The sequence below is a fragment of the Apium graveolens genome, chromosome 1, assembly GCF_009905375.1.
Source record: "Apium graveolens cultivar Ventura chromosome 1, ASM990537v1, whole genome shotgun sequence".
Lineage (NCBI taxonomy): Eukaryota > Viridiplantae > Streptophyta > Magnoliopsida > Apiales > Apiaceae > Apium > Apium graveolens.
This window is the reverse complement of record NC_133647.1, coordinates 182,861,115-182,885,096: the sequence shown is the minus strand read 5'-3', so window position 1 is coordinate 182,885,096 and position 23,982 is coordinate 182,861,115. Positions and strand designations below refer to the sequence as shown.

Sequence of the window (23,982 nt, the reverse complement as noted above, 5' to 3'; positions counted from 1 at the left end):
ATCATGTGTCGAATTTTTTGGCGGTCTTGCAAAATTAATTAAACTGAAAATGTTTCCCATGTTGTGAAAATGAATAATACGCGAACTCGTGAATAATATCATCTTTTTATGATGTAATATCGAATGTCGTGCAAACAAATAATGCGCGAATAATATGTTCTCTCTGTTATGTTATGTGAGACACACGTGGTGTCAGTAAAACATTTTCGGGTCAAATCAACTTATTCTATTTCCTTGATAAGCATCGGTACAACTAGCTATCTTATATCCTGCGTGGTATAAATTTTCGTGTCCTTTTCCATGTGCCCTGCATTCTACCCCTTACTGATCAGAAGCATACATTCTAGTCATGGCTGCCACTCACATGAAATATGAACATCATGTCCGCTTGCTTCTGATTATTACTCTGATGTTATTCGAAGTAGTCGATAAAACAGAAGCAGAGGTAAGTACTGCTGCATCTTTGTGTGAGTGTGTTATTTATTGCATCTTCTGTAAAGATTCTAATGTTGTATGTTTCTTATATCTTATAATCATGTTACAAGTGTATATAACTAGCTAATGCTTGTGATAACTAGCTAATGCTTGTGAGACGCTTGGAAAAAAACTTATTTAAGAATGGATTAGACATGCGACGACTATTTGAGTGACAACTGTGCTACAAGAAAAGCTAAAACTAATTGATTATTATTCTGTGAAACCAGTGGTTTAATCATGGAGGTGATAAAACAAATAGGAGATTTGCTGTAGGAGAAGTGAAGATCAGTCCCAAAAGTGTAAAGAACTTGAAGTTAAGATGGAGCTTCTTTGTTGGAAATGACATATCTGCTACTCCAGCAATAGCTAATGGGGTAGTCTACTTCCCATCATGGAACGGATACTTGTACGCTCTAAATGCTTTTAATGGTGATCTTATTTGGAAACAACATCTTGGCCAACTAACAGGCTTGCCTGCAACAAGGACCAATGTGAATGCCTCGGTTTCAAGAGCCACCCCAACTGTAGCTGGTGATCTACTGATTGTGGGAATGTATGGACCCGCAGTTGTGATTGCAGTTCAGCGTTTAAGTGGAGAACTTGTGTGGTCCACTACGCTTGACTCACGTCCTCTGATCTTGATGACCTCCTCAGGAACCGTTTACATGGGGTTAGTAGGTATCCATATGGTTTCAAGTTCTTGCTATCCATATTATTGATATGAAATTTTATGTACAGGGCATATTATGTGGGAGTGTCATCACTGGAAGAATCACTACCAACCAATTTATGTTGCACATTTCGGGGAAGTATGGTAAAGATGGATGTTAAAACAGGGGCAGTTCTGTGGAGAACCTATACACTCCCGGATAATGGTGGTCGATTGGGAGGATATTCTGGAGCAGCAATATGGGGAAGCAGCCCTTCTATTGACATTGCAAGGGGACTTGTTTTTGCCGCAACAGGGAACCTTTATACAGCTCCAGAAGAGGTGCAACAATGTGAAGATGAACAAAACAATCAAACTGCAGCAACTGGTCCTGATAAGTGCATAGGACCAGATGTAAATTTTAACTCAATGCTTGCATTTGATATGAACTCTGGGCAGATCAGATGGTCTCGACAATTGGGAGGCTATGAAATTTTCTTTTTTGCGTGTCTAATTCCAAATAATCCTGACTGTCCCGGTGGACCTAATTTAGACGCGGACTTTGGAGAGGCGCCGATGTTGCTGACAATATTTGCAGATGGTAGGATGCGGGATGTAGTGGTTGCTGTTCAGAAAAGTGGGTTTGCATGGGCTCTAGACCGCAGCAATGGTGAACTTGTTTGGTTCAAAGTAAGTATCTTATAATAAATAAACTTGCGTTTCCTGTTGCTTATTAGCAATAATTCGCTAAAAATCCAAACCTCCGCAGAAAGCAGGATCAGGAGGCAATGAAGGAGGAGGGATATGGGGAGCAGCCACGGATGGGGAAACGGTGTACACAAACATTGCGAACAACGACAGAATTCGGTTCAGGCTTGCACCTTCCAACATGACTACAACAGCCGGAGCATGGGTGGCATTGGACGCTAATACTGGGGAGATTATATGGACCACAGCTAATCCTAGCAATGATACATCCCAAGGGCCAGTGTCACTGGTAAATGGAGTTGTTTTTGCAGGATCTGTAGCTGCTAATGGTCCTCTTTATGCTATGGATGCAAATACTGGGGCTATATTGTGGTCATATGACACCGGTGCTACAATATATGGGGGTGTATCAGCTAGTTATGGATGCATTTACCTTGGGAACGGATATACAGTTGGTCTTGGAATGTTTCATCCTTGGACTCGTGGAATCGCGCTCTATGCTTTCTGTGTAGTTTAAAGTTGAGGGAAGAACTGCATCTTTCACAGAAGGGAGAACATTGAGCAGTGTTTCTTTTTAAATGAAGTATGAAATGTAATGTTATTATAATGTAATAATAAATGATATCGCCTATTGGATTCCGATTATCTGAATAAGATGAATAATGTTAAGTGTGCAATTTAACAGATGGAAGATGTTATGCACCACCTTCACCCCTCACCATTGATTATTCCTTCAAATACCCGTAATTTAGTAAACACACATCCATCACTGCACTGAGGCAATCTGAGGATCAATCAATAGAGAGTGCAGTAACCCCCCCCCCCCACCCCCTCCATAATACAATCTAGAAGATCTGGAAAACTCTGAGGCGCTCAACCAGTCTTCATGATTTCATAATGTATGCCCGTCTTACTTGGAAGGTGGAAGTAGGGTTGCAGAGAGTGACATGTCAATAGATTTTACTGCTGCATTAAAGAGTATGAATACGGTCTCTGTGAAATAATTACTAATTTTAAAGACATTATTAGTAGTGCAATTAGGAAAGCATCAGAACAAAATAAAAGTGCTGTAATATAAGAGGATAACTAAACCTTAACACTGAAACAGTTTTTAGAGGAAAACTAGACCTTAACATTGAAATAAAAAAAATATTAGAGGATAACTAGACCTTAACATTGAAACAGTTTTTTTACCGTGTAAGATTACTAGTGACTGCACTATTAAAAGGTAGAATATGAGTACTTGGGTGCCATGATGGTATGATTCAAGATTCTCTTGTGAATGGCCATCAGATGACAAGGGATTCAAGGAAAATCAGAAAATTTGGGCCTATACCATTGTTTCTTTGTGCAACACATCATGAAAATAAAAAAAAAATGGTATTTTTCCCAGAAAAAGTTTAGCATTGAGATCGATCGTGATCACATGTCAAAATCACAAAAGGAACGATCCTCTCAACTTTTAGGATGGCTAGTTAGATACCAATGTAGTGGAAGGCATAATTCTTTTAGAATCTGCATAATTTTCTACATCTTTCGCAACCTTACAATTTTATTTTTATTTTTTTTATGTTGGAGTTTTAACTGAATTACCTCTGCTTACTAAAAGTCCCTGTTGAAATCTTAAAAATAGGGGTTACACTGAGACCCTGCTTCTAAAGTTACGATTAGAATGGTGGCTATGTTTGATTATTTCCCACAAACCAACAGCCTAATTTCGACCTGCAATCTCTCTTATCTGGAAACCAACAGCCTAATACTGGTGCGGTGATATGCAGGGTTGTATCAGCTAGTTATGGATGCATTTAACTTTGAAATGGATGTTTGTGAGTTGGTATCGGATTGTTTAATCCAAGGACTTGTCGAAGCATTTTATGCATTGTTTGCTCAAAGGTTATATGAAATATAAATGTCCAACTATATAACCTCACCTGTTGGTATCTGCGAAATTTGAGTGCAAATTAATAGATGAAAACCGACTTAACCTCTCATCATTGATTGTTCCCTCAATTTCCCTCAATGTAGTTATAAAATCATCTGCGCAGAACAAACATTCATCACTACACTGAGGGAAATTTGAGGAACAAGCTGTGGAGAGTATCCTTGTTCTCCCTGCTCTTCTGCGATACAATCTTGAAGAGCTGAAAGACTCTTGGAGAACATCTTTCAGCCAGTACCATGCTTTTATAGTCACCACTCACCACTTACCACCAAATTAAATATACGTAATGAACCTTGCCATTATTCTGGGTTAAAACAAAGCAAAAGATTCATTCTAACTTGTATTCTACATCTGAAGTTGAGGACCAACCGTCTGAGGTTCTGTAATTCCTTTTGACTGAATTATTCACAGAACGATGTCACCTGTTCGCCACTAATAGAGATTACAAAAGCTATTTCTAAGGCGTGTTTAGTACTCAAAAATGCATCTGAACAAACTAAAAAGTGCTGTAATATTACACGATAACTAGAGCCTAAAAGATTGAAACAGTTTTTACTGATTATAAGAATAATGATCACACTATAGAAACACAAAAATGATTCCCTATGTCCTTTTTCTATTACCAGTAATATGCAATGCAGGGTTCTCTTTTGAAAGCTCATCTGATGACGAGGGAACAGAAAAAAGCAATGAAAATAGGATCACTTAATTGTGCCAAGGCAACTGAAAGAGAAAAGAGTTTGCATCTTTACGCAATTTGAGAGTCCTAAAATGCTATTGGTTTCAAAAGCATCGTAATTAAGGAAAAGAGCAATTCTCCCAACTTTTAGGATGGCCAGTAATTATTCGTAAACTATTGGTTTGTGTTTCTCAGCTATTGATCTTAACAGAATCTAATATAGTGGGAAGTATCTTCTGAAATTTTCATTATTTGCAGTGCTTTTAAATTTTTAACTTCATTTAAGTCGATATCTTAGCAGAAACATCTGTACTTTGAGGAGTATGAATAAGTCCTGCATATACAACATCCTCAGGCCTCACCAAACCCTCTTACTAGTAGGATAGTTGGGTTTGTTTGGTTTTGTTTATTGACCAGTTCCGTGAAGAATTTGGTTTTTCAGATTCATAACAAAGTTGCAGAGGCACTGCAGCAGCCAATGAAGGACAGAAGCTGAAAGTGAAGGCAAAACTGCACATTCTTGAATTTCGTAAAACATCAGCTACAATGGAGAGGAAGTACAATAGAAATACTTATAGACTGAGAAATAGTCATAGGTGAAGCATTCATGTAAACCAGACACTAGGAATGGAGCTTCTCCAGTTGCAGGTCTTGTATAAACACTGCAGTTAAAAATGAACCAAGAACATTGGCAAAACATATGCAACTTAGCTTGCCAAGAAATGCAGTTCCCAACAGCTTTTTTGTTTCTAAAATCAAATATTTTCAAAAGAACACTTGTCACCGGCATCTTTACATTTTGTAATTTATGTAAATTAATCCAAAAATTGTACGAGGGCCGAGGGGGCTGGAGCACACCCCGAGCTTATCATTAGATTTTTTTTATGAGGCTACCTGTTTTAAAAATATATATATATATATATATATGGGAAATTATCCACAGCCAACTTGGCTAGCCGCAATATTACATTACGAGCTGCCTTTCATTGCGGCGGGTGAGTGCACTCGTAATGAAACAATACGGCTGCTGTATCCCATCCAACTATATATGTGGAGTGAGTAAATGAAATAAACTGTTAGGTAATAAATTCAAGCTTGCTTGATTAAGTAATTTTGACTCCACTTGATTAGAATTTGAGATTGACATCGAATATGAAAATGTATTTATTTAGAACTCGAGCACAAATTTGCAATTTTTAGACTTGATCTCGTTTAGCTGAACTCGTCATTTTAATTTGAATAAATTTTATAATTTATGTTTATATATATGTATATATTGGAAACATATACAATAATATTTTTATAATTATATATAATGAAAATTATAAATGTTAAGCAAGCAGCTCGAGTTATATTTTGAAAAGCTTCAGTTTTTATATGAAATTGAACTAAATTTATACAAGATCTCGCGTATCTTTCTCCTAATTTCTATTGTACTTGTTTAAATTTTTTGGTTCACACAATGCTTCAGCTTTTTTTAAATAGATATTGATAGTATGGAACTTGCTTCAGTTGCTTGTGTTAGTAGTAGTATTCTTCCTACCGATATGCTTGAATGAATATCTAATATGGCTTTCATTTTAGAAAAAGAACTATCGCGATTAGTGCTAGAAATCTGGAAATTGCAATTTATATACAATCAATAAAGAAACTATGGTGTTACAAATCTATTGACTGTACAGGATGAGTGCCTTTTGATTTCAAAACAGTCATGTTGAAAAGATTGATCTATCCTCCTTAAGACATCACCGGAACCACCTTATACTAACTGAAGAAGATTGTGTTAATTACAGACATCACGTACCTTGTTCTTCATGTTCACATATATGAAATCATCATTTCCGTATTTTTCATTGTATTCCAAGTTTCTTGCATCAACTCACCATGGAATGCAGCATTTGATCAGAACATATCTATGAAATTAAATTCTGTTTTGTTATGCCTAGGCTGTCAAGCGGATAATTCGAATACGAATCTGTCTATAACCGGATCCGGATCCGAAAATTCTGTAACCGTATCCGAAAACATTTAAAGAATAATATCTGAATCCGAATCCGATTTTCAATCAGATTTTTTATTTTATATTAAAAACTAAAAAATTGAAAAATTTTTGTAAAAATTAAAAATTCATTTTAAAAAATTAAAATAAGAGATAAAGTGATTTAATCATATTTTAATTTTTCAAAAAATTAATTTTATTTTTCTTTTCAATATAATCGTTATCATTGTTGAACTCAAATGATTTTTTTCTATATCTATAAAATTTGTATAAAAATTATATTTAATATATATATATACACACACATAAACACACTATAAATTTAATATAATATATTTCTAAATTATTTAAATATTTAAATATAAAATATATTTATTCGGATTCAGATATTATCAAATACGAATATGTTTATATCCATATCTGCAATCGTCTGATTCGAATATGGCTAATATCCGTTTTGTTTTCGATACACATAATATCCGCTTTATTTCGGATACGAATGCTAATTTTTCGGACGAATATCGGATTTTTCGAAATTTTTTTAAAATTCATAGTTATCCCTCTCATCCGGTAACCATATGACGCGCCATGTTTTTCACGATAAAAAATGTCAAGTACATCTTCCTTTACATACTGATGATTCACTTGCAACATGCAACCTAATAATCTATGCGAAAAGCTAGCAATTTCACTAATATTTGCTTTTCTATAAATATGAAGAAAAAAATGATTAAAAAACACTTTGTTATCATTGAATTATATGAACAAAATAAAAAATAAAAGATTTAGTTAAATTTTTAAGTCTAATTGCAAGTATATTATTTTAATCAACCTTTCAAAATCTCATGGGGATAATTTGCAGAGAGGAATGGAACCCCGGTGCTCAGTATGGAAGACAACAACCCTGACCAGCTGAGCTACAGTTACGAGTTACGACTCGTTATTTATGCATACTACTAACTATTTATCTAAATTTCAAGGTTTTAGATAAATATATGACAAAATGATAAATAAGGGTTCGAAAGAAAAACTAGAATTACGATAACAGTACATCTTACATTACATTCCAACCATCAAAACTTGCATATAAAGCTATTTTGAGGTAGATTAAAATTCTAATAAGAAGTCAACTTCAATGTTTTACACATGGATATGAAGTAATATCATAAAAGAAGCATTACATTCCAAAGTTGAAGGGTTCTCCGGTGGCTTCATTCCTGCCTGCACCACCTATCCAGCAGCAGATAAGTTAAAGATGTAACACCGACTCAAATTCTTTCGACAAGAATTCAGTCCTGCAAGTGAAAATCATTATGTATAGGCGTTACACCCGGAAGGACCAGCAACTGCTGTGTACACAGTAGAATGACAAAAAATAGCAAAGACTGGTACATGTACTTAAGATGACAAATGATACAAAGGAGTAAAAAACAACCTCAGTCATGCATATAAGCATCTCATAGAACATGATAATTAGGTACTTCTGCAATAGTGTCAGCATAGTCACTGACACTGAGAATTGTCCCCCCCCCCAAATTAAAAAACCCCCCAAAAAAAAAAAATCGACCAGACAAGTAAAAGGGTTCTTAGGTAAGCTGTTGCTATAAAATAAGCAACAGAGAGAATTAAGGCATATGCTATAGTTGTAAAGGTGTATCATTTTTTTAAAAAAAAATCACGAGTTCAAATTCTCATCCCCCCATTCCCTGAAAAAAATATATGCAACTATTAGAAAAATAATAGAGAAGCAGAGCTATCAATCACATCAATACAAGGATAGATGGGCACAGAGGTCATGAGAATCAAATTTGTTACTGCAGGAATAATCTACAACTTTCTAAAACCAGAGCAGGGCAATACTATAGATACCAAGACCACTAATATAGTAGTTGTATCAATTAGTTACAGCCTACAGATTTAGAAACATAGAATAACTTGAATATATATATGCTTTGTATATTCCTGGTTGTAATATCAGATTAAAATAGTAGCCCTATTATTTCTTCAGTGGTAGAGTATGCCAGATTGCCAGGGTACCAAGATGTGCCTAGTGAAGAAACAAGATTCTAGAACATTGTAGTGTTGCACATGGAACTACAATGAGGTCTGGTATTTTTGCGCATCTCAATATTAATCGTACATGACCCAATTTCTAATTTCCTACTTATACTATCCACTATTAAAAGAACTACAAAACTAAAGGTATATTGGAAGAGCATGCCTTTTAAGGTTGGATTAGCGAACTGTTACACTCATGCCTAATTCAATGAAAGTATAGAATTATACTCTTCATAACCTACACAAAACTTAACATTCTACTATGCACACAATTTTTTTGTAGTTCAGTTACTAAAATTAGTTATGCTCTAAATTTAAAACCATTTATCATGCTGATCAATACAGATTTATAACAATAAGAAAGCACAGTATGAACAACACGTAACAATAATCAAAGTCCATGATGCAAATACCAGTTCTTCATCTTAGGGCTACTCTTTTTGTCTTTGTGCTCCTTTCCAATCTGTATCATTCCCTTGACACATACTAGGCTCTCTACATGACTGTATGACTCGTGCCAAAATGGATTTAATGCCTCAATTTCATTGTTACGGAACACACGACCAGTTTCAGGGTCACATATACAATGATCCAGATTTTGAACAATATTCGGGTTCTGTGTCCACATCTCAAATACAATCTCACCTGTGCTAAAGCACTGAGAAACACGTGTACCTTCAAAATCACTTATCAAACTGGGTGGCACAAGACTATACATCTTTGTCCATTTAGATGTGCCCTCGTCCAGCAGCACATACAAATCGACCATCTGATTCGGATACCCACCTGGGAAAAGAGCTACAATAGCAACTGAATCTTTCCATTTCACAGGATTCACCCACACACGACCCTTATTCTCGAGATGGCTGGGATACATTACTTTCTTATACAGCCCCGTAACAGGATCAATTCTCCCCAAAATATTAAAATATGCATCTCTTGCCTGTACTTCAGTCCCTATCCAATATGGAACACCTTTGACGATAAAATAACAATGTTGCAAACCAGAATTAGGCCAGAATGGAATGATGTCTTTTCCATCAACATTTTCCCAAGAACCCCGGTTTGTAGAGTAAATCTCAACCCGAGACCATCCTAAATTCTCAAGGCGAGTTTCAGGAACAATGCATATAACTTTGTAATCACTTTGCAGCGCATCAAAACCAAAACCAACTGACATATTATCCCAATTCTTAAGAGCAATCGGATTCCAATAATGAGTACTCGGGTTCCATAAAGCAACAAAACGCCCCGACATTTCTTGATAATGAGCTAAACAAACAATGCCATTAATTGAACCAGAAATAACCATTCTCTTGGAAAAATCAAGAAAATTAATTTTCTTCGGGTAATTAGGCCTATTAGTAAAGTGTCTATCAACTCGAAGAAGCGGAATGGGAGGCCCGGTTACGCTTAACAAAGCAATGAGTCTACGACTATAATCATTAAAATGACTGTTCTTTGCTAACTTATTATTATCACAGCCAAAATTACATATAAGCAGTGTGTTTCTTGAAGTGTTGAACTCAAGGTGCTTTTGTATAAATGTAGGGTGATTAATAAGAGCATACCAAGATTTCGAAACACACTTACATCTTACAAGTGCCTTAACTTGAGTCCTGTAGAGTATTTCAAGAACAAGATCGGCTGGAAGTGTCTTTACAGTGATGGCTTTGTTCTTCTCAGCTACTGATGGGGTTGAGTAATGTTGGGGTTTTGGGGGTTTGTGATATCTTTTCTTTGTTTTTCCATTTTTCACCATTTTTTGAGTTCACCAGAGCCTTAGGGTTTAAGGGGTGTTTATTTTAAGACAGAGAAATGGGAGTTTTAAGTTCTGTTCTGCTATCCTCGAGTAACTTGTAACAAGTGAGAGAACGACGCTCCTAATTCCCAGTTTAAGACCCCGTTTGGTTATTTTAAAGCAATAAATTTAGGTAAATTTATTTCTTAGACAACTTGGAGTTTGGTCGAATTTGGACCGAGGTAGTTTGTTCGAAATTTGGACCATACCTCGGTCCAAATTTGGACCGAACCCCTCTCCAGCTCCAATTGTTGGTCTAAATTTTGGTCCAAATTTCAAATTATTTATTTAATTATTTTAAGGTCTTATAATAATAAATATATTATTTGTATATTATGTAAGATATTATCTTTATATTTTATTATTATTATTAATTACTTGTTTTATTTTAAAATTGTTAATAAATGAATAATAGAATTCTAATTAAAATTCAAATATATATGAAAAATAGTAAACACATTTAGTTATAATTTTTATAATAAAACCGTTAATAAAACATTACATTCAAATAAGAAAAGTACAAATATTAATTAAATATTAATAATCGTTAACTAATACTAATTCTCAGAATTAGTATATTTTTCCCACAAATGCTCAATTAGTGCATCTCGAAGCGCAATATGAGCCTCCTTATTTCACATCGCATTTTCATTTATGTTGTGTTTCAAATTAAATTTTATGTGTTGTAATCTTATTTTAATGTTTGAATGTATTCGTAATTTGAATTCAAGAAATGCAATGATATTTATTTAATTACGTTTAAATATTTTTTTAATTTAAATTATTATTTAAATAAATAATAATAATATCCTAATATCGGTTAGTTGCATTTATAAATACCCGAAATCAAAATTTTATGTAATAAACTAAAAGAAATACATTAAAAACTATTATTTTAATCTCGGTCCAAATTTGAACTGAGATTTAGGCCACTGTTGGGTGAATTTGGACCGAAATCGGTCCAAATTTGGACCTTTAAGCCACTCTTGGAGTTGGCCTTATACACGGGGGTGATAATTTGTACCAGATATTTGAGTTGTTCCAATTTCAAGGGACCCAACTGAAACAGAAGTATGGAATATAGATCCGGGTTTGAGTTTAATTTTCAGATCTAAATAAATTTCGAGTCAGATTCAGGTTTTCACTAAAAAACTTCAATAGATTTTGGACATTAACCGATGTTAAATATTTTCTCAATCAATGTCTATGCAGTTGTAGAAAAAGATACCCTATATGACATCGGTTGTGAAGTGATATCTAAGAACATCTTTAACATCAGTTTTGAATAAGAGCCCGATATATATTTTTGTATTTTTAAACAGAACCTGCATTACAACCTTTTCTATATACATTAACATTATTTCCGGAAATAAAAGTGATGCGTAAGTTATCTTTTACATCGTTTGTAAATGAGAATTGATGTTAAACTTATGATTAGACATCGGTTCCGCCCGTTACCACTAATGTGTTCTAGATATTTTACATCGATTTGATTTTAGAAAATATTGTAATTATTTTTAATTTACATCAGATTCTTTGTAGTTTTGTTTAGGAACTGATGTCTATACATCATTTTTATAACAATTTTTAAGAAATTAGCCTGAACAATTTGTATTATATGCACTCAAACAGTTTGTTTATGTAACTCTTCAACTACAGACATGGAAAAGCGGGGAGACACGTTATCAGGGTCCGGGGAAGAGTCACTGGAAGATGTTTCGGGAAACCCTAAGAAAGCAGGACGGACAGATCTAAGTCCAAGGTTAGCCAACTGTTAAATCTCCTAACCGTAGAACTACCTGGAGTCTATGCCATTTCGGATACAAAAACGAAAAACAAAAACAAAACTCAGGAACACAAAATCTCGAAATCAAAGCAACCAAAATATGTTTTACAGCCCATACATACGCATATACTTATACAAGAACACGAAGAACAGTGATGAACAACAAACACAAACCCAGATCTCCCAAAGCAAAAACACCAATTATCTACCCAACCCAAACTTCAAAGTACCAAAACAAACCCAGTTTTTGTGAAACAAAATCATAAATACACGAGCAAAAACTTCAAACACAACAATAATTTTGTATACCAAAACCAAAACAACAAAATTAAACCGACAGTTCAATGGAGTCCAAATCACATGCATTCGAGAAAACTCGCCTACTTAGTTCATCAAAACATGTACAGTTACAATAAAGAAAATCAAGGGAAAAGTTTAAAAACTTACAAGAAAGCTGGAGAAATGAAAAGGCTTCACAGAAGAAAAGCTCTGAAATTCGCCTCGAAGAAAAACTCAGAGTATGTTTTGGTGTTTGTGTTTGCGTACAGAATGAAATGGATGAGTATTTATATAAGAAAATGGGGGTGAAACCCACTCAATCAACCGTAAATCGTGTCCACATGAGTGGGACACGTGACGCAATCTTGGCCTTCCATAAAGTAACTGCCGCAGTTAATGATTACATAACTGTAATTATTTAACGGGCGTGACTTTTGAGGAGAGCAAAGTAAGGAGAAACTGCAACATTTGGATATATATATATATATACATAGAGTCTTACTCCAATACAAACTGAATTAAAATACAAACTACAAATTGCAACACATCCTATTTAAATATACCCTCACACACAACTCCGCCTAATTTCCTCTATTTTTAATTGAATTTTACCCGTCAATTGGTAATCTATTTTCAAAATCTAACTTCACTATATTTTTCTACATCCTTCAACAATAAGTATAAATACCATATTTGATATATTTTGACGATAAATCACTAATTATGCTTATGAGAATCACTATAATGTACTGGTTCCTAGAATATTACTGATTTCAGCTTAGTGATTCGGGTAAGTTTAATTACTGATTTATCGTCAAAATATAGCAGATATGCTATGCAAATCGATAAGTGGGAGGTGGAGAAAAATACGGTGAAGTTATTTTTTTTTAAAATTAACCGACTAACGGGAAAAGTCAAATTAAAAACGAAGAGGGAAATATATACATGAATACAAAGTGCCCGTGGAGGAGAGAGAAAGAGATTAAACATGTGTAAAACATGTGCCTGTTATTGGTTTGTAGTTTGTATTCTAATATTGGTTTGTATTTGAGCACTTACCTATATATATATATATATATATATATATATATATATATGGGTGCCCTTCCACAGCCACAGGTGGTTCTAATAACCACCTGCCGCATTGTTACAATGCGGAAGTATAACAGCTTTGTTTCAATGCGGGATACGCATTGTTACATTGCGGGAGCTCATCAGCTTTGACTCAATGCGGCTTGCGCAATGCTTCATTGCTGGAAACAATTCAGTTTTATTTTTAGATAATTATATGATAATAGATAATAAATATATAAATAATTTTAATTGATGTTTAAATTCCTAATTTATTTATTGTTTGGTTGTTATATTTTTATTTTGTATTTATATATTTCTATTAATAAATTCTTTATTTTAACAAACTATTACTTAAAATTCGGGAAATTACAGAACAGCCCCCGCTGCCGCAATGATCCATTGCATCTCCCGCAATGAGCCATTACTGTAGACGAGACCCAGGTTTAACCCGTTTCTTCCTGAAATCCCTAATTTCATAATATCAAAAACCTAATTCAGCGGCAGCAGGCGATTTCAGGCGATTTCAGGCGCTTTCGAGCGATTTCAACATCTACTCCGGCGATTCAGCTACTCAGGTATGATTCTCATCATCTATACACACGTATACATACACTTATACATACACATAGTTACATACTACCGCAATGACCCATTGCTGCCAAGCTTAACTTAGCTTCTCATGGCCAAATACTCCATGCCCATCTCCTCCAAACCGGGTTTCATGCTCACATTCACACTGCAACTGCTCTTGTAGATATGTATGCAAAGCTTCATTTTTTTGGTAATGCACTCAAACTGTTTGATGAAATTAATGAACCAACTATTGCATTGTTTAATGTTGTGATTTCTGAGTTTTCTTCGAATGGGTGTTATAAGGACGCTTTTAGGATTTTTAGGGAAGTTGGTGTGAGAAAGTTGAGGCTTGATTCGGTTAATAACATGGAATTCAATGATAGGAGGAATGATATTGAACGGTGAAACTGAGAATGCTATTAAATTATTTGTTTATGTCTGAATTTGTAGTTGATGTCTGTTGCAATATTGATGATTGTTTCAGAAGTTTATGTTTCATTTTCTGTGATTATAACGAATTGTACAAATTATTTGAATTATTTGTTTATGTCTTTATATAATTCGAATTATTTGGATTGCGTTGTTGTGAATTTGGTTGCTAAAATATGATACGAGCAGAAAAAGCCTTGTATAGATTAATCTCATGCCTTGTATATTATTTATTTTGGTTTTTAAAAGTTTTAATGGTTAGTAGTAATTTGACTCGTTTGTGCTAATTAATGGTTCGAAATGTACTAGTAATTGTTTGGCATAGTAAGTTGAGATATGTTATTGTGATTAGACAGTGGATGGAATGTTTGTTGATTGATTGATTGGTTGTGGCTAGCTTATAAACGAATGAGTCATGCCGATTTTTCGGTAGGACTTAAAATAGAAAATAACGGTTCTATAAATGTTTCGTGTTTAAGTAGGGATTATATAGTATTTTTTATTGTGCACTTTGCAGTTATTATGGAGAATGAGTGCGGGCCTATTGTTAGATCACTCCTGACGATGCAGGATGATCATATTAGTACTGCCATATGGGCGGGAGGTGTGCGGGATAAGCTGGATGTACGGCAGTACACAGCTAATCATCAGCAGTGGATACTTTCGGATCCCCAGCGTGAGTTGCTGAGCCAATGGGGTTTCTCGGCTTTCACGAACAATCGTTCAGTTCCTTAAAACGATATTCATTTGATAACGACCTTAGTGGAAAGGTACTAATTTGTAATCAATTTTCTCATTTATTTGAATCGTCATTGGCAATGTTTGTGATGTTTGTGTATGAATGCAATTGCAGGTGGATGCCAGAGACTAACACCTTTCACTTTCCATTTGGTGAGTTGACCATCACCCTCGAGGATGTATACATGATTATGGGCCTCCCTGTTAAGGGTCGTCCAGTTACTCATAGGGAGCTTGACGCTCCGAAGGCGTATTGGATGAGGGAATGGCAGGATGCAAGATTGGATGAGGTGGGGCGTAAAGATATGTATAGGGACGGGGTCAAGCTTTACAAATTAAGGAAACGATATGCGGAGCTACCAGAGGGGGGCTAGAACAGGATCTTGTGGTTTACACACGAGCTTGTCTTTTATTCATCGTTGGGGGCATATTGTTTCCTTCATCGAGTCGATATACCGTGCATCCGAGGTATTTACTTGTATTTGTTGCATTTTAGTTTTTAAATTTCAGTATATAGCATCTTAGTCCTTCACTTGTCCTTTTTTGTTGATTTTGCATATGAAGCCCTGTATTCTCATTTATTTTCAATTTGACACTATAATTATTGTATTCTCATTTATTATCATGCCCTTATTTTGCCCTGTATTCTTACTTACTTTGTATTTCCTTTGTCGCAGGTACTTACAGCTCATCTAGGATTCACCTCGGATTAAATCGTATGCATGAGGAGCTGCTGTATTGAGCTATTTATTTAGAGGTTTGACCAAGGCTGCTCATAAGAGTGCAACAACACTTAATGGATGCACAATACTACTGATGTTGTAGGCACACAAGAGGTTGTTACCCGGTGCTCCTAAGATTGCACCTGGGGTGGAGCTTGTTTGGCCGAGGGCTTTGGCATGGGCTGAGCCGAACCCTGATCAGAGGGAGAACCCTCACCACCATACAGGTACTGTTCTTTTTTGCATATTTACTATTTGAACTCTCCTTCGAATAAACATTTGCATGCTTTTGAACTATCCAATTTCATATGTTCCCTTATTGTTTTGCTTATAGGTCAGTACCAAGGGGATTTTGACCAATTTGAGATGAGTTGGCTGACATGGGAGCCTTATCGGTTATTCTTTGATGCGCTGGACTATTCTGAGGAGCGGTATGATGTCGAGCTGATGGATGCTTCGTATATGAGTCTCGGTCGTATTCCACTTATTTGCTTCGAGATTGTCGAGTATGTCATGTTGGACAGAGTCTTGAGACAGTTCAGTATGCTGCAGTATATTCCAGATGATCCTATTGATATATCTGCTCTGCGGAGGGACAGGTTATCTCGTTGGCAGAGGGACCAGCATATGACTACTCTGAGACAGTATCGGGATGAGTGGTATGCTTATCTTGATGGCCAGATAGAGCCCGTTGGTGAGGGGCAATACGTGAGCATTGACCAGTATATGTACTGGTATAGGACCCATAGTAAGCTGAGGATTGCTCGTTTTGTGGGTGTTGATCCACGCAAGATAGTGCCGCGTGACTGGTACTCTCAGGACATGGTTGATGCGGTATATTTTAGAGTTTAGTTTAATATTCGAATCCTGTATTCATTTATTTTATTGTTGTATTTTTATAGGGTGTTTAGGTAGATGATTAATAGTTAATGATTTATGTAGCTTGACTGTGGGATGAGGATATTGCATGCTATTCACAGCCATGATCCCCCAGACTGGTTCTATGAGTGCATTCCTGAGTTTCTGATTCATTATGATCGAGTCAACACTGAGTGGAGGGGTCCTGTATTCAGTAGACCCAGTTTTGATAGACCCTCACGTGCACATAATATGCATATTGATCCAAGTGCTCCTCCTTCACCGCATAAACGTACACGTGAGGTGCGTTTCATTTATGTCATTCCAAAATCCAGTATACTATATTGAATGTGAATGTGTGTATGATCGTTATCTTATCGTGTTATTGCAGGAGTTTGCTTCTGATTTTCATGATTCACCTACACAGGCAGCCAGTAAACGTCCTCGTCATGTACTTACTCGAGTAAGTTATTCGAGTAGTCTACTACACCGAATTATATGTAGTTTGATCGAGTTATTGACATTTAATGTAGAATGAGACTGTAGTCCCTAACGCTGCGGCTATCCCTGTACATGTCTCTCATCCTGTTCAGATTGAGGTACTTATTCATATTCGAGCATGTTATTCGCGTAGTCTAACTCTTTAGTTTTAAGATGTATATAATGTTTGATACTCAATGCATTTGTAGGTTGCTGTTACTGCTCCCCCTGCTTCACAGTCGACCCCCCTATCCGCCCCCCCTGTTGTTCAGTCTGATTTTGTTCAGTCTGAGGTACTACTCTTTAGTTTTAGAACTTTACTTTTTTTACTATTGTGTGTCTTATACATATTCGAGTATGTTATTCGAGTAGTCAAACTCTTTAGTTTTAGAGGTGTATATAATGTTTGATACTCAATGCATTTGTAGGTTGCTGCTAGTGCTCCCCCTGCTTCACAGTCGACCCCCTATCCGCCCCCCCTGTTGTTCAGTCTGATGTTGTTCAGTCTAAGGTACTACTCTTTAGTTTTAGAACTTTACTTTTTTTTACTATTGTGTGTCTTATACATATTCGAGTATGTTATTCCAGTAGTCTAACTCTTTAGTTTTAGAGGTGTATATAATGTTTGATACTCAATGCATTTGTAGGTTGTTGCTACTGCTCCCCCTGCTTCACAGTCGACCCCCCTATCCGCCCCCCCTGTTGTTCAGTCTGATGTTGTTCAGTCTGAGGTACTACTCTTTAGTTTTAGAACTTTACTTTTTTGTTACTATTGTGTGTTTTATATATATTCGAGTATGTTATTCGAGTAGTCTAACTCTTTAGTTTTAGAGGTGTATATAATGTTTGATACTCAATGCATTTGTAGGTTGATGCTACTGCTACCCCTGTTACTCCTACTACCGAGCGCACTTTTGGGAGTTCTGAGTTGACTCCTGCTACCGAGTTGACTCCACTTGCAGGTGGCATGGTGAAATTCGGTAGTCGTAGTGGTGTTATTCCTGATAGTTTGAGGATGATTCTTGATGTACGTATGTTGAATCATTCCATTTTTTATGTTTGATTCTTGCAGTACGTATTTTGAATATGTGTTTGATTTGGTGCTCTTGAAATGTATTTGCAAATGGACACTAATGAAGACAAGTTGAAGGATAAACTGAGGCGGGGTGGTCCTGGGCAGCGTGCTGATATGACGAGGCCATTGAAAAATAGGAAGATTTTTTGGCTATACAAGCATTAGTGGGGTAATAAGAATGATTTTATTTGGAGAGATCATAGAGGCACTGCTGAGCTTACTTGGGATTATGTCCAGACCTTAAAGTCGGAATATGATTTAGACAGCAATGTCGTGGATGCCTACATAGAGTTGTTGAAGGTTAGGGAGTCCATCTCGGGTCTGGAGCCCACGACTAAGAAGTTCTTCTTTAACTTCAGCTTTTTCGTGCAACTGCTGTTAAAAGATTATTGCAAGAACTTGAAGGTAAAACAGAAAGTACTTTTTAGTTCATGTGTTACTAAGTTAATGATAATTGATAACTCTTTGATTTTGTAGTTCATTTGATCTTTTATAATTGTTTCAATATTGCAGGCCCATCCCGAAGCTGAACTTTCAGATGTGCAGTTGGCCGGTCTGCATAGTTTATATAATTCATATGCAGTCCAGCGGATTGGGTCATCATTATTGGATTGTGACTTTGCTTTCTACCCTTTGTGCAATGATGCTCACTGGTTTTTGTTCATTCTGGACATTAAACAACAGAAGCTCCTTTTAATAGATCCTCTAGCTGAATGGGGGGATAGTCTTAAGAGTATTTACTCTCGATATATATATATATATATATATATATATATATATATATATATATATGCCATGGTATTCTATGTTCTTCGTAATTACTTTACTAGTCAATTTACATACACTTATCATTTTTGGTTACTAATTATATGAAACCAAACCTTTCTAGGGATGCATAGTGCCAGCTATGTTGCATTACTTGGATCCTTCCAGATTTGATGGACATAAGTTGAAGGTTCATTTCGTACAGGAACGACCGATGCAGTCCAATACCCATGATTATGGCGTGTACGTGTGCAAGTACATGGATGCTATACTTAATGGCATATCGTTGAGAGATGCTGTTTGGGAGCCTGTATTGGGTATTTGGACATTCCGGTATCGCATAGCTTGGGAGCTTTCAAAAGGGCTCGCTAGACGGATAAGTGACTATGGGATCCAGCAGAGGAACAGGGGACTATAGTTTATATTTTGGATTTGTTTCGGTGTTTTCTTTGTTATTGATTATGATTATTTTTATTGGATTGATGTTGCGTTTAGATTTGATGTTGATTGGTTGGTTGATTTAGATTTAGTTGAAACAGGTTGGTAAGTTATAAAAATAAACGGAACCATGCCGTTTTTTTTCTTAAACTATGTAAATCACCCGCAATGTTGATTGGTTGTTGGTTGGTTGATTTATATTTAGTTGAAACAGGTTGGTAAGTTAAAAAAATAAACGGAACCATGCCGTTTTTTTTCTTAAACTATGTAAATCACCCGCAATGTTGATTGGTTGTTGGTTGGTTGTTGAAACAGGTTGGTAAGTTATAAAAATAAACGGAACCATGTCGTTTTTTTCTTAAACTATGTAAATCACCCGCAATGTTGATGTTAGCAGCTTGCCAGAAAACTGGTCACAGACTTCAACATTGAATCATTGCGGGAGATATCATATTTTACACATTTTACAGTTTAGTTACCCCGCAATGAATCATTGCTGCTGTGGTCACAGACTTCAGCATTGAATCATTGCGGGAGATATCATATTTTACACATTTTACAGTTTAGTCACCCTGCAATGAATCATTGCTGCAGTGATCATACCCCGCAATGAGGCATTGCACCAGGTCCTTTTGACTATTTTAAGGTCTAGTTGACTTTGTTTATTAAATCAATTTTTTCAAATTTTACCGCAAATACTGCATTTTGTAGTTATTTTAAGAGTTTTGGTGTTGAAAAATATTTAAAAAATATTAATATTACTAAAAACCCAGTTTTGTTAATAAAAAGGGACAGTGAGTTTTGGGTGAAACAGAGATTCCAGCAATGAGTCATTGCTGCAGTAAGTACCTCCAGCAATGTTTCATTGCTAGGTACTCTGTCACTAGTTCGCATTGACTATTTTAATGTCTAGTTGACTTTGTTGATTAAATCACTTTTTTCAAATTTTTACATTAAGACTGCATATTTTAAATATTTTAAGAGTTTTGGTGTTGGAAAATATTTTAAAAATATTAATATTACTAAACTCACTTTTGTTAACAAAAAGAGGCAGTGAGTTTTGGGTGGAGCAGAGTACCCAGCAATGAGTCATTGCTGCAGTGTGACCTCTAGCAATGTCTCATTGTTGGGTGCTCTATCACTATTCTCTTACAATATTTTAAGTTGGATAATAAGAGTTTTGGTGTTGAAAATATTTTAAACAATATTAATATTGATAATAAGAGTTGGATAATATTTTTTTTTAAAAATAACATTAATATGCAACATTATGTGTAAATTTAAATAACGTTAATATTATGTAACTTAAATAGAAAAGTTAAAAGAACTAATGTACTACTTGTCAACAATTGTTAGGTTAAAACCTAAAAATTTCTTCGATCATGTTCCTCCCTTAGGGGACAGTTTCTTACATCATGTTCTCCTCCGATCGCCCCACAATAATTGCACTTGTGAGGCTTGATCTTGATCTGTGAAGTTGTCGTCTCAATTCCACTTTTATATCTTTTTGTTTTCTTCCTTCCTTTAGTTTTCGACGTTGGAGTATCGAATATTGGATCATGTTGGTAGTCCTCTTGAGTTTTCGCCTCATGGGTTCTTTCTCTACGCTCTTCATCCGAAAAAGCATCTTTCAAGTATCTCTTCTCTCTATCAATCACACCCATTAAGTATTTATAGTGTGAAACAGAACAACTACCGGAAGCAGCTAAATCTTGAAAAGATTTGCACAATGCACCATACCTTAATGGTTGTGATGCACCATCATTACCAATATCGAGAGGAGCATATGGAAGAGGCCCCGCAATTTTGTTGTCGTTCATTGTCCACCTACCCATGATGAGACTTTCCGGTATCTTGATTTTTTGTTTTTTGTCAAGATAACGGATTATGTGTTTGCAAATCATCCCGGAATGTTCAAACTTCTTACACGAGCATTCAATTTTTTCGTACATGAAAACCGTCACTCGATATTTTCTTCTGCAATTCTCCGGCAGGGTAGCCTTCTCAACCAAATACAGTTTCGACATATAAGTTCCATTATTTTTGACATTATTCACGATGTAACATGTACTTTTCATAAGCTCCTTTTGAAACCATTTGAACATTTCTTTCGTGTAGATTTCGGATGCATGCATTTCCAAGGATGAGTGCAAAACTTATCTCCTTTCCAATTATTCGTTGTCATAATCGGCTTTAACCTCCTTCAGATATTGTGTCTCCAAAGCCTTTTGGGAGTTCTCAATGAATTCCTTCAAACCGGTAGATGATTGCACATATTCATCAAAAAAGAGTTTGAAGACTCGCTTCTTGAAGTTGTAGTCATGCCGGCGAAAAAATGTTGCTTCGTGTAAGCACCAATCCATTGAGTTCTAATAGCATACATGTCATTTAACCAAGCATGATCCTCAAGATCGTACTTCTCGACTAATTGCTCCCATTTACCTTCAAATTATGTAGGTGTCAACGACTTGTACACACATGCATTAAACTATGTCTTGAACTCCGGATAATTTGTGTACAAATAAGACAACTTCTCGGGAAACTTACTACTTATATGCCATGTACAATATGTATGCTTTGTTTGTGGCATAGGCATGACCTCGGCAATGGCATTTCCCAATGCAATGTCTTGATCAATAATAATTGTTCGAGGCGGTTTATTGTCGACGGCTTCCAACCATGTCCTCAAAACCCACTTATATGATGCCTCAGTCTCATCCCTTACAAGTGCAAATCCAAATAGTATATTTTGATAATGGTGGTTTACGCCCGTAACAGGTATGAAAGGCATACAATACCTATTCGTCCGGTAAGTTGAATCAAACGTAACCACATCACCAAAATTCTTGTACGCGTTCATGGACCGAGGATCAACCCACACCAAACCCCGTACACGATTCTCATCATCTACATCTGTTAGGAATATATGTGCATTAGTTTGATGATATGTTTAACAAAACACTTAAGTAGAAATTTAGTGTCTGTAGCCTCAACGGATAAGACCACTTTGGCTATCCGTTGATGGTGTAGCTTTACTTAGAAATAAGTCTAGTATTGTAGCATATTTCAGTCTCTGTATTTAAAATTGTAATTCTTAGAAGTTGAGAGAAACTATGAGTCATGTTGACTACTAGATGATATGCAGATAGGAAGGCCAATTGTAAATATTTCATGCCTTGTAATTTTGTATAAATGAAGTGGTATCAACGGATGACTTAAAAGACCTTCAACGGATGAGAAGCTAAGCTTCAACGGATGTCTCTAAAGCTTCAACGGATAACATCCTTCAACGGATGAGAGCATCAACGGATGAAAGCTTCAACGGATAACATCCTTCAACGGATGAGAGCATCAACGGATGAAAGCTTCAACGGATAACATCCTTCAACGGATGAGAGCATCAACGGATGAAAGCTTCAACGGATAACATCCTTCAACGGATGAAGTCATCAACGGATGAAAGCTTCAACGGATGTTCTGCTAATCAGCCGTTGATAAGTGGTAGTTGTACCTACAAGCAGAGGCACGTGGGTTGACAGAGAAAACTGAGATGTGGTAGCCGAATTTCAGGATCAACAGAAAAAGCAGCCGTTCTTCTTTTGTACAAAGTTGCAATAGTCAACAAAGTACTTGAGTGAACAGGAAAAGAAGCAAGTGAAGAACTTATTTTACTATTGTAATTTTATATTGTTTTTCACTTGTACACTTGGTAATATATATGAACCAAGAAGAAGCTAGTAATTAGAGAGATTTTTCCAGAGCTGTTAAGAAATATCTTGAGAGAAAATTCATCTAGTTTGTACTAGGATGCAGCTGTGATCAACATTGTTGAACACAGATTTTCTAATATACCATCTCTGGTGGAACAACAAATCCACCAGAAAAGTTTTTAAGGTCTGTTGTGTTCTTTACATTTGTGCTTGAATATATATCTGTCTGTATTAGCTTAAAGCAATTCACACACTTGTTCTTCTTGAACACACAACTTTATAAACTGCTCAAAACTTGAAAAAGTTTTGAGATTTACATTCAACCCCCCTTCTGTAAATCTCATTGTTAGTCTTCTAGGAATAACAATTGGTATCAGAGCAGGCTCTTGACACACAAAGAGTTTAAAGATCTTGGAATCTAACAAAGATGAGTAAGAAGGATATTGGAGTAAAGATCCCAGTTCTTGACAAAGACAGTTATCACCACTGGAAGGTGAAAATGCACCTTCATCTACTCTCCCAAGATGAAGGTTATGTAAACTGCATTGAGAATGGTCCTCACATTCCCCACAAAGTAGCCACAGTTGCTACGGCCACAATTGCTGTTGGTCAATCCATTCCAAAACCCAGAGCAGAATGGACAATGGAAGACACAGAAGAAGTCCACAAGGATAAGAAGGCTATGAACATTTTGTTTAATGGTCTTGACAAGGATATGTTTGATAATGTGATAAATTGTTCA

At 35.9% G+C, this 23,982-nt stretch overlaps 3 protein-coding genes across 3 annotated transcripts; 1 reads left to right on the top strand and 2 right to left on the bottom strand.

The window, feature by feature from the left end:
• Positions 1-349: 349 nt before the first annotated feature.
• Positions 350-2,439, top strand: LOC141712990 (uncharacterized). Its single transcript, XM_074516167.1, has 4 exons — positions 350-445; positions 705-1,147; positions 1,216-1,816; positions 1,896-2,439. The coding sequence occupies exons 1-4, from the start codon at positions 350-352 to the stop codon at positions 2,349-2,351; spliced, it is 1,596 nt and encodes a 531-aa protein (XP_074372268.1). The 3' UTR covers positions 2,352-2,439.
• Positions 2,440-7,459: 5,020 nt separating this feature from the next.
• Positions 7,460-15,582, bottom strand: LOC141672831 (putative F-box protein At5g62660; the record flags this gene model as incomplete). Its single annotated transcript, XM_074479517.1, has 3 exons — positions 7,460-7,749; positions 8,926-10,190; positions 15,553-15,582. Coding segments are annotated over 3 exons (1,341 nt in total), but the record flags the coding sequence as incomplete, so codon positions are not given.
• A 5,312-nt stretch (positions 15,583-20,894) lies between these two features.
• Positions 20,895-21,665, bottom strand: LOC141712984 (protein FAR1-RELATED SEQUENCE 3-like). Its single transcript, XM_074516157.1, has one exon. It carries the CDS (start codon positions 21,663-21,665, stop codon positions 20,895-20,897), a length of 771 nt encoding a protein of 256 aa, XP_074372258.1.
• Positions 21,666-23,982: the final 2,317 nt, after the last annotated feature.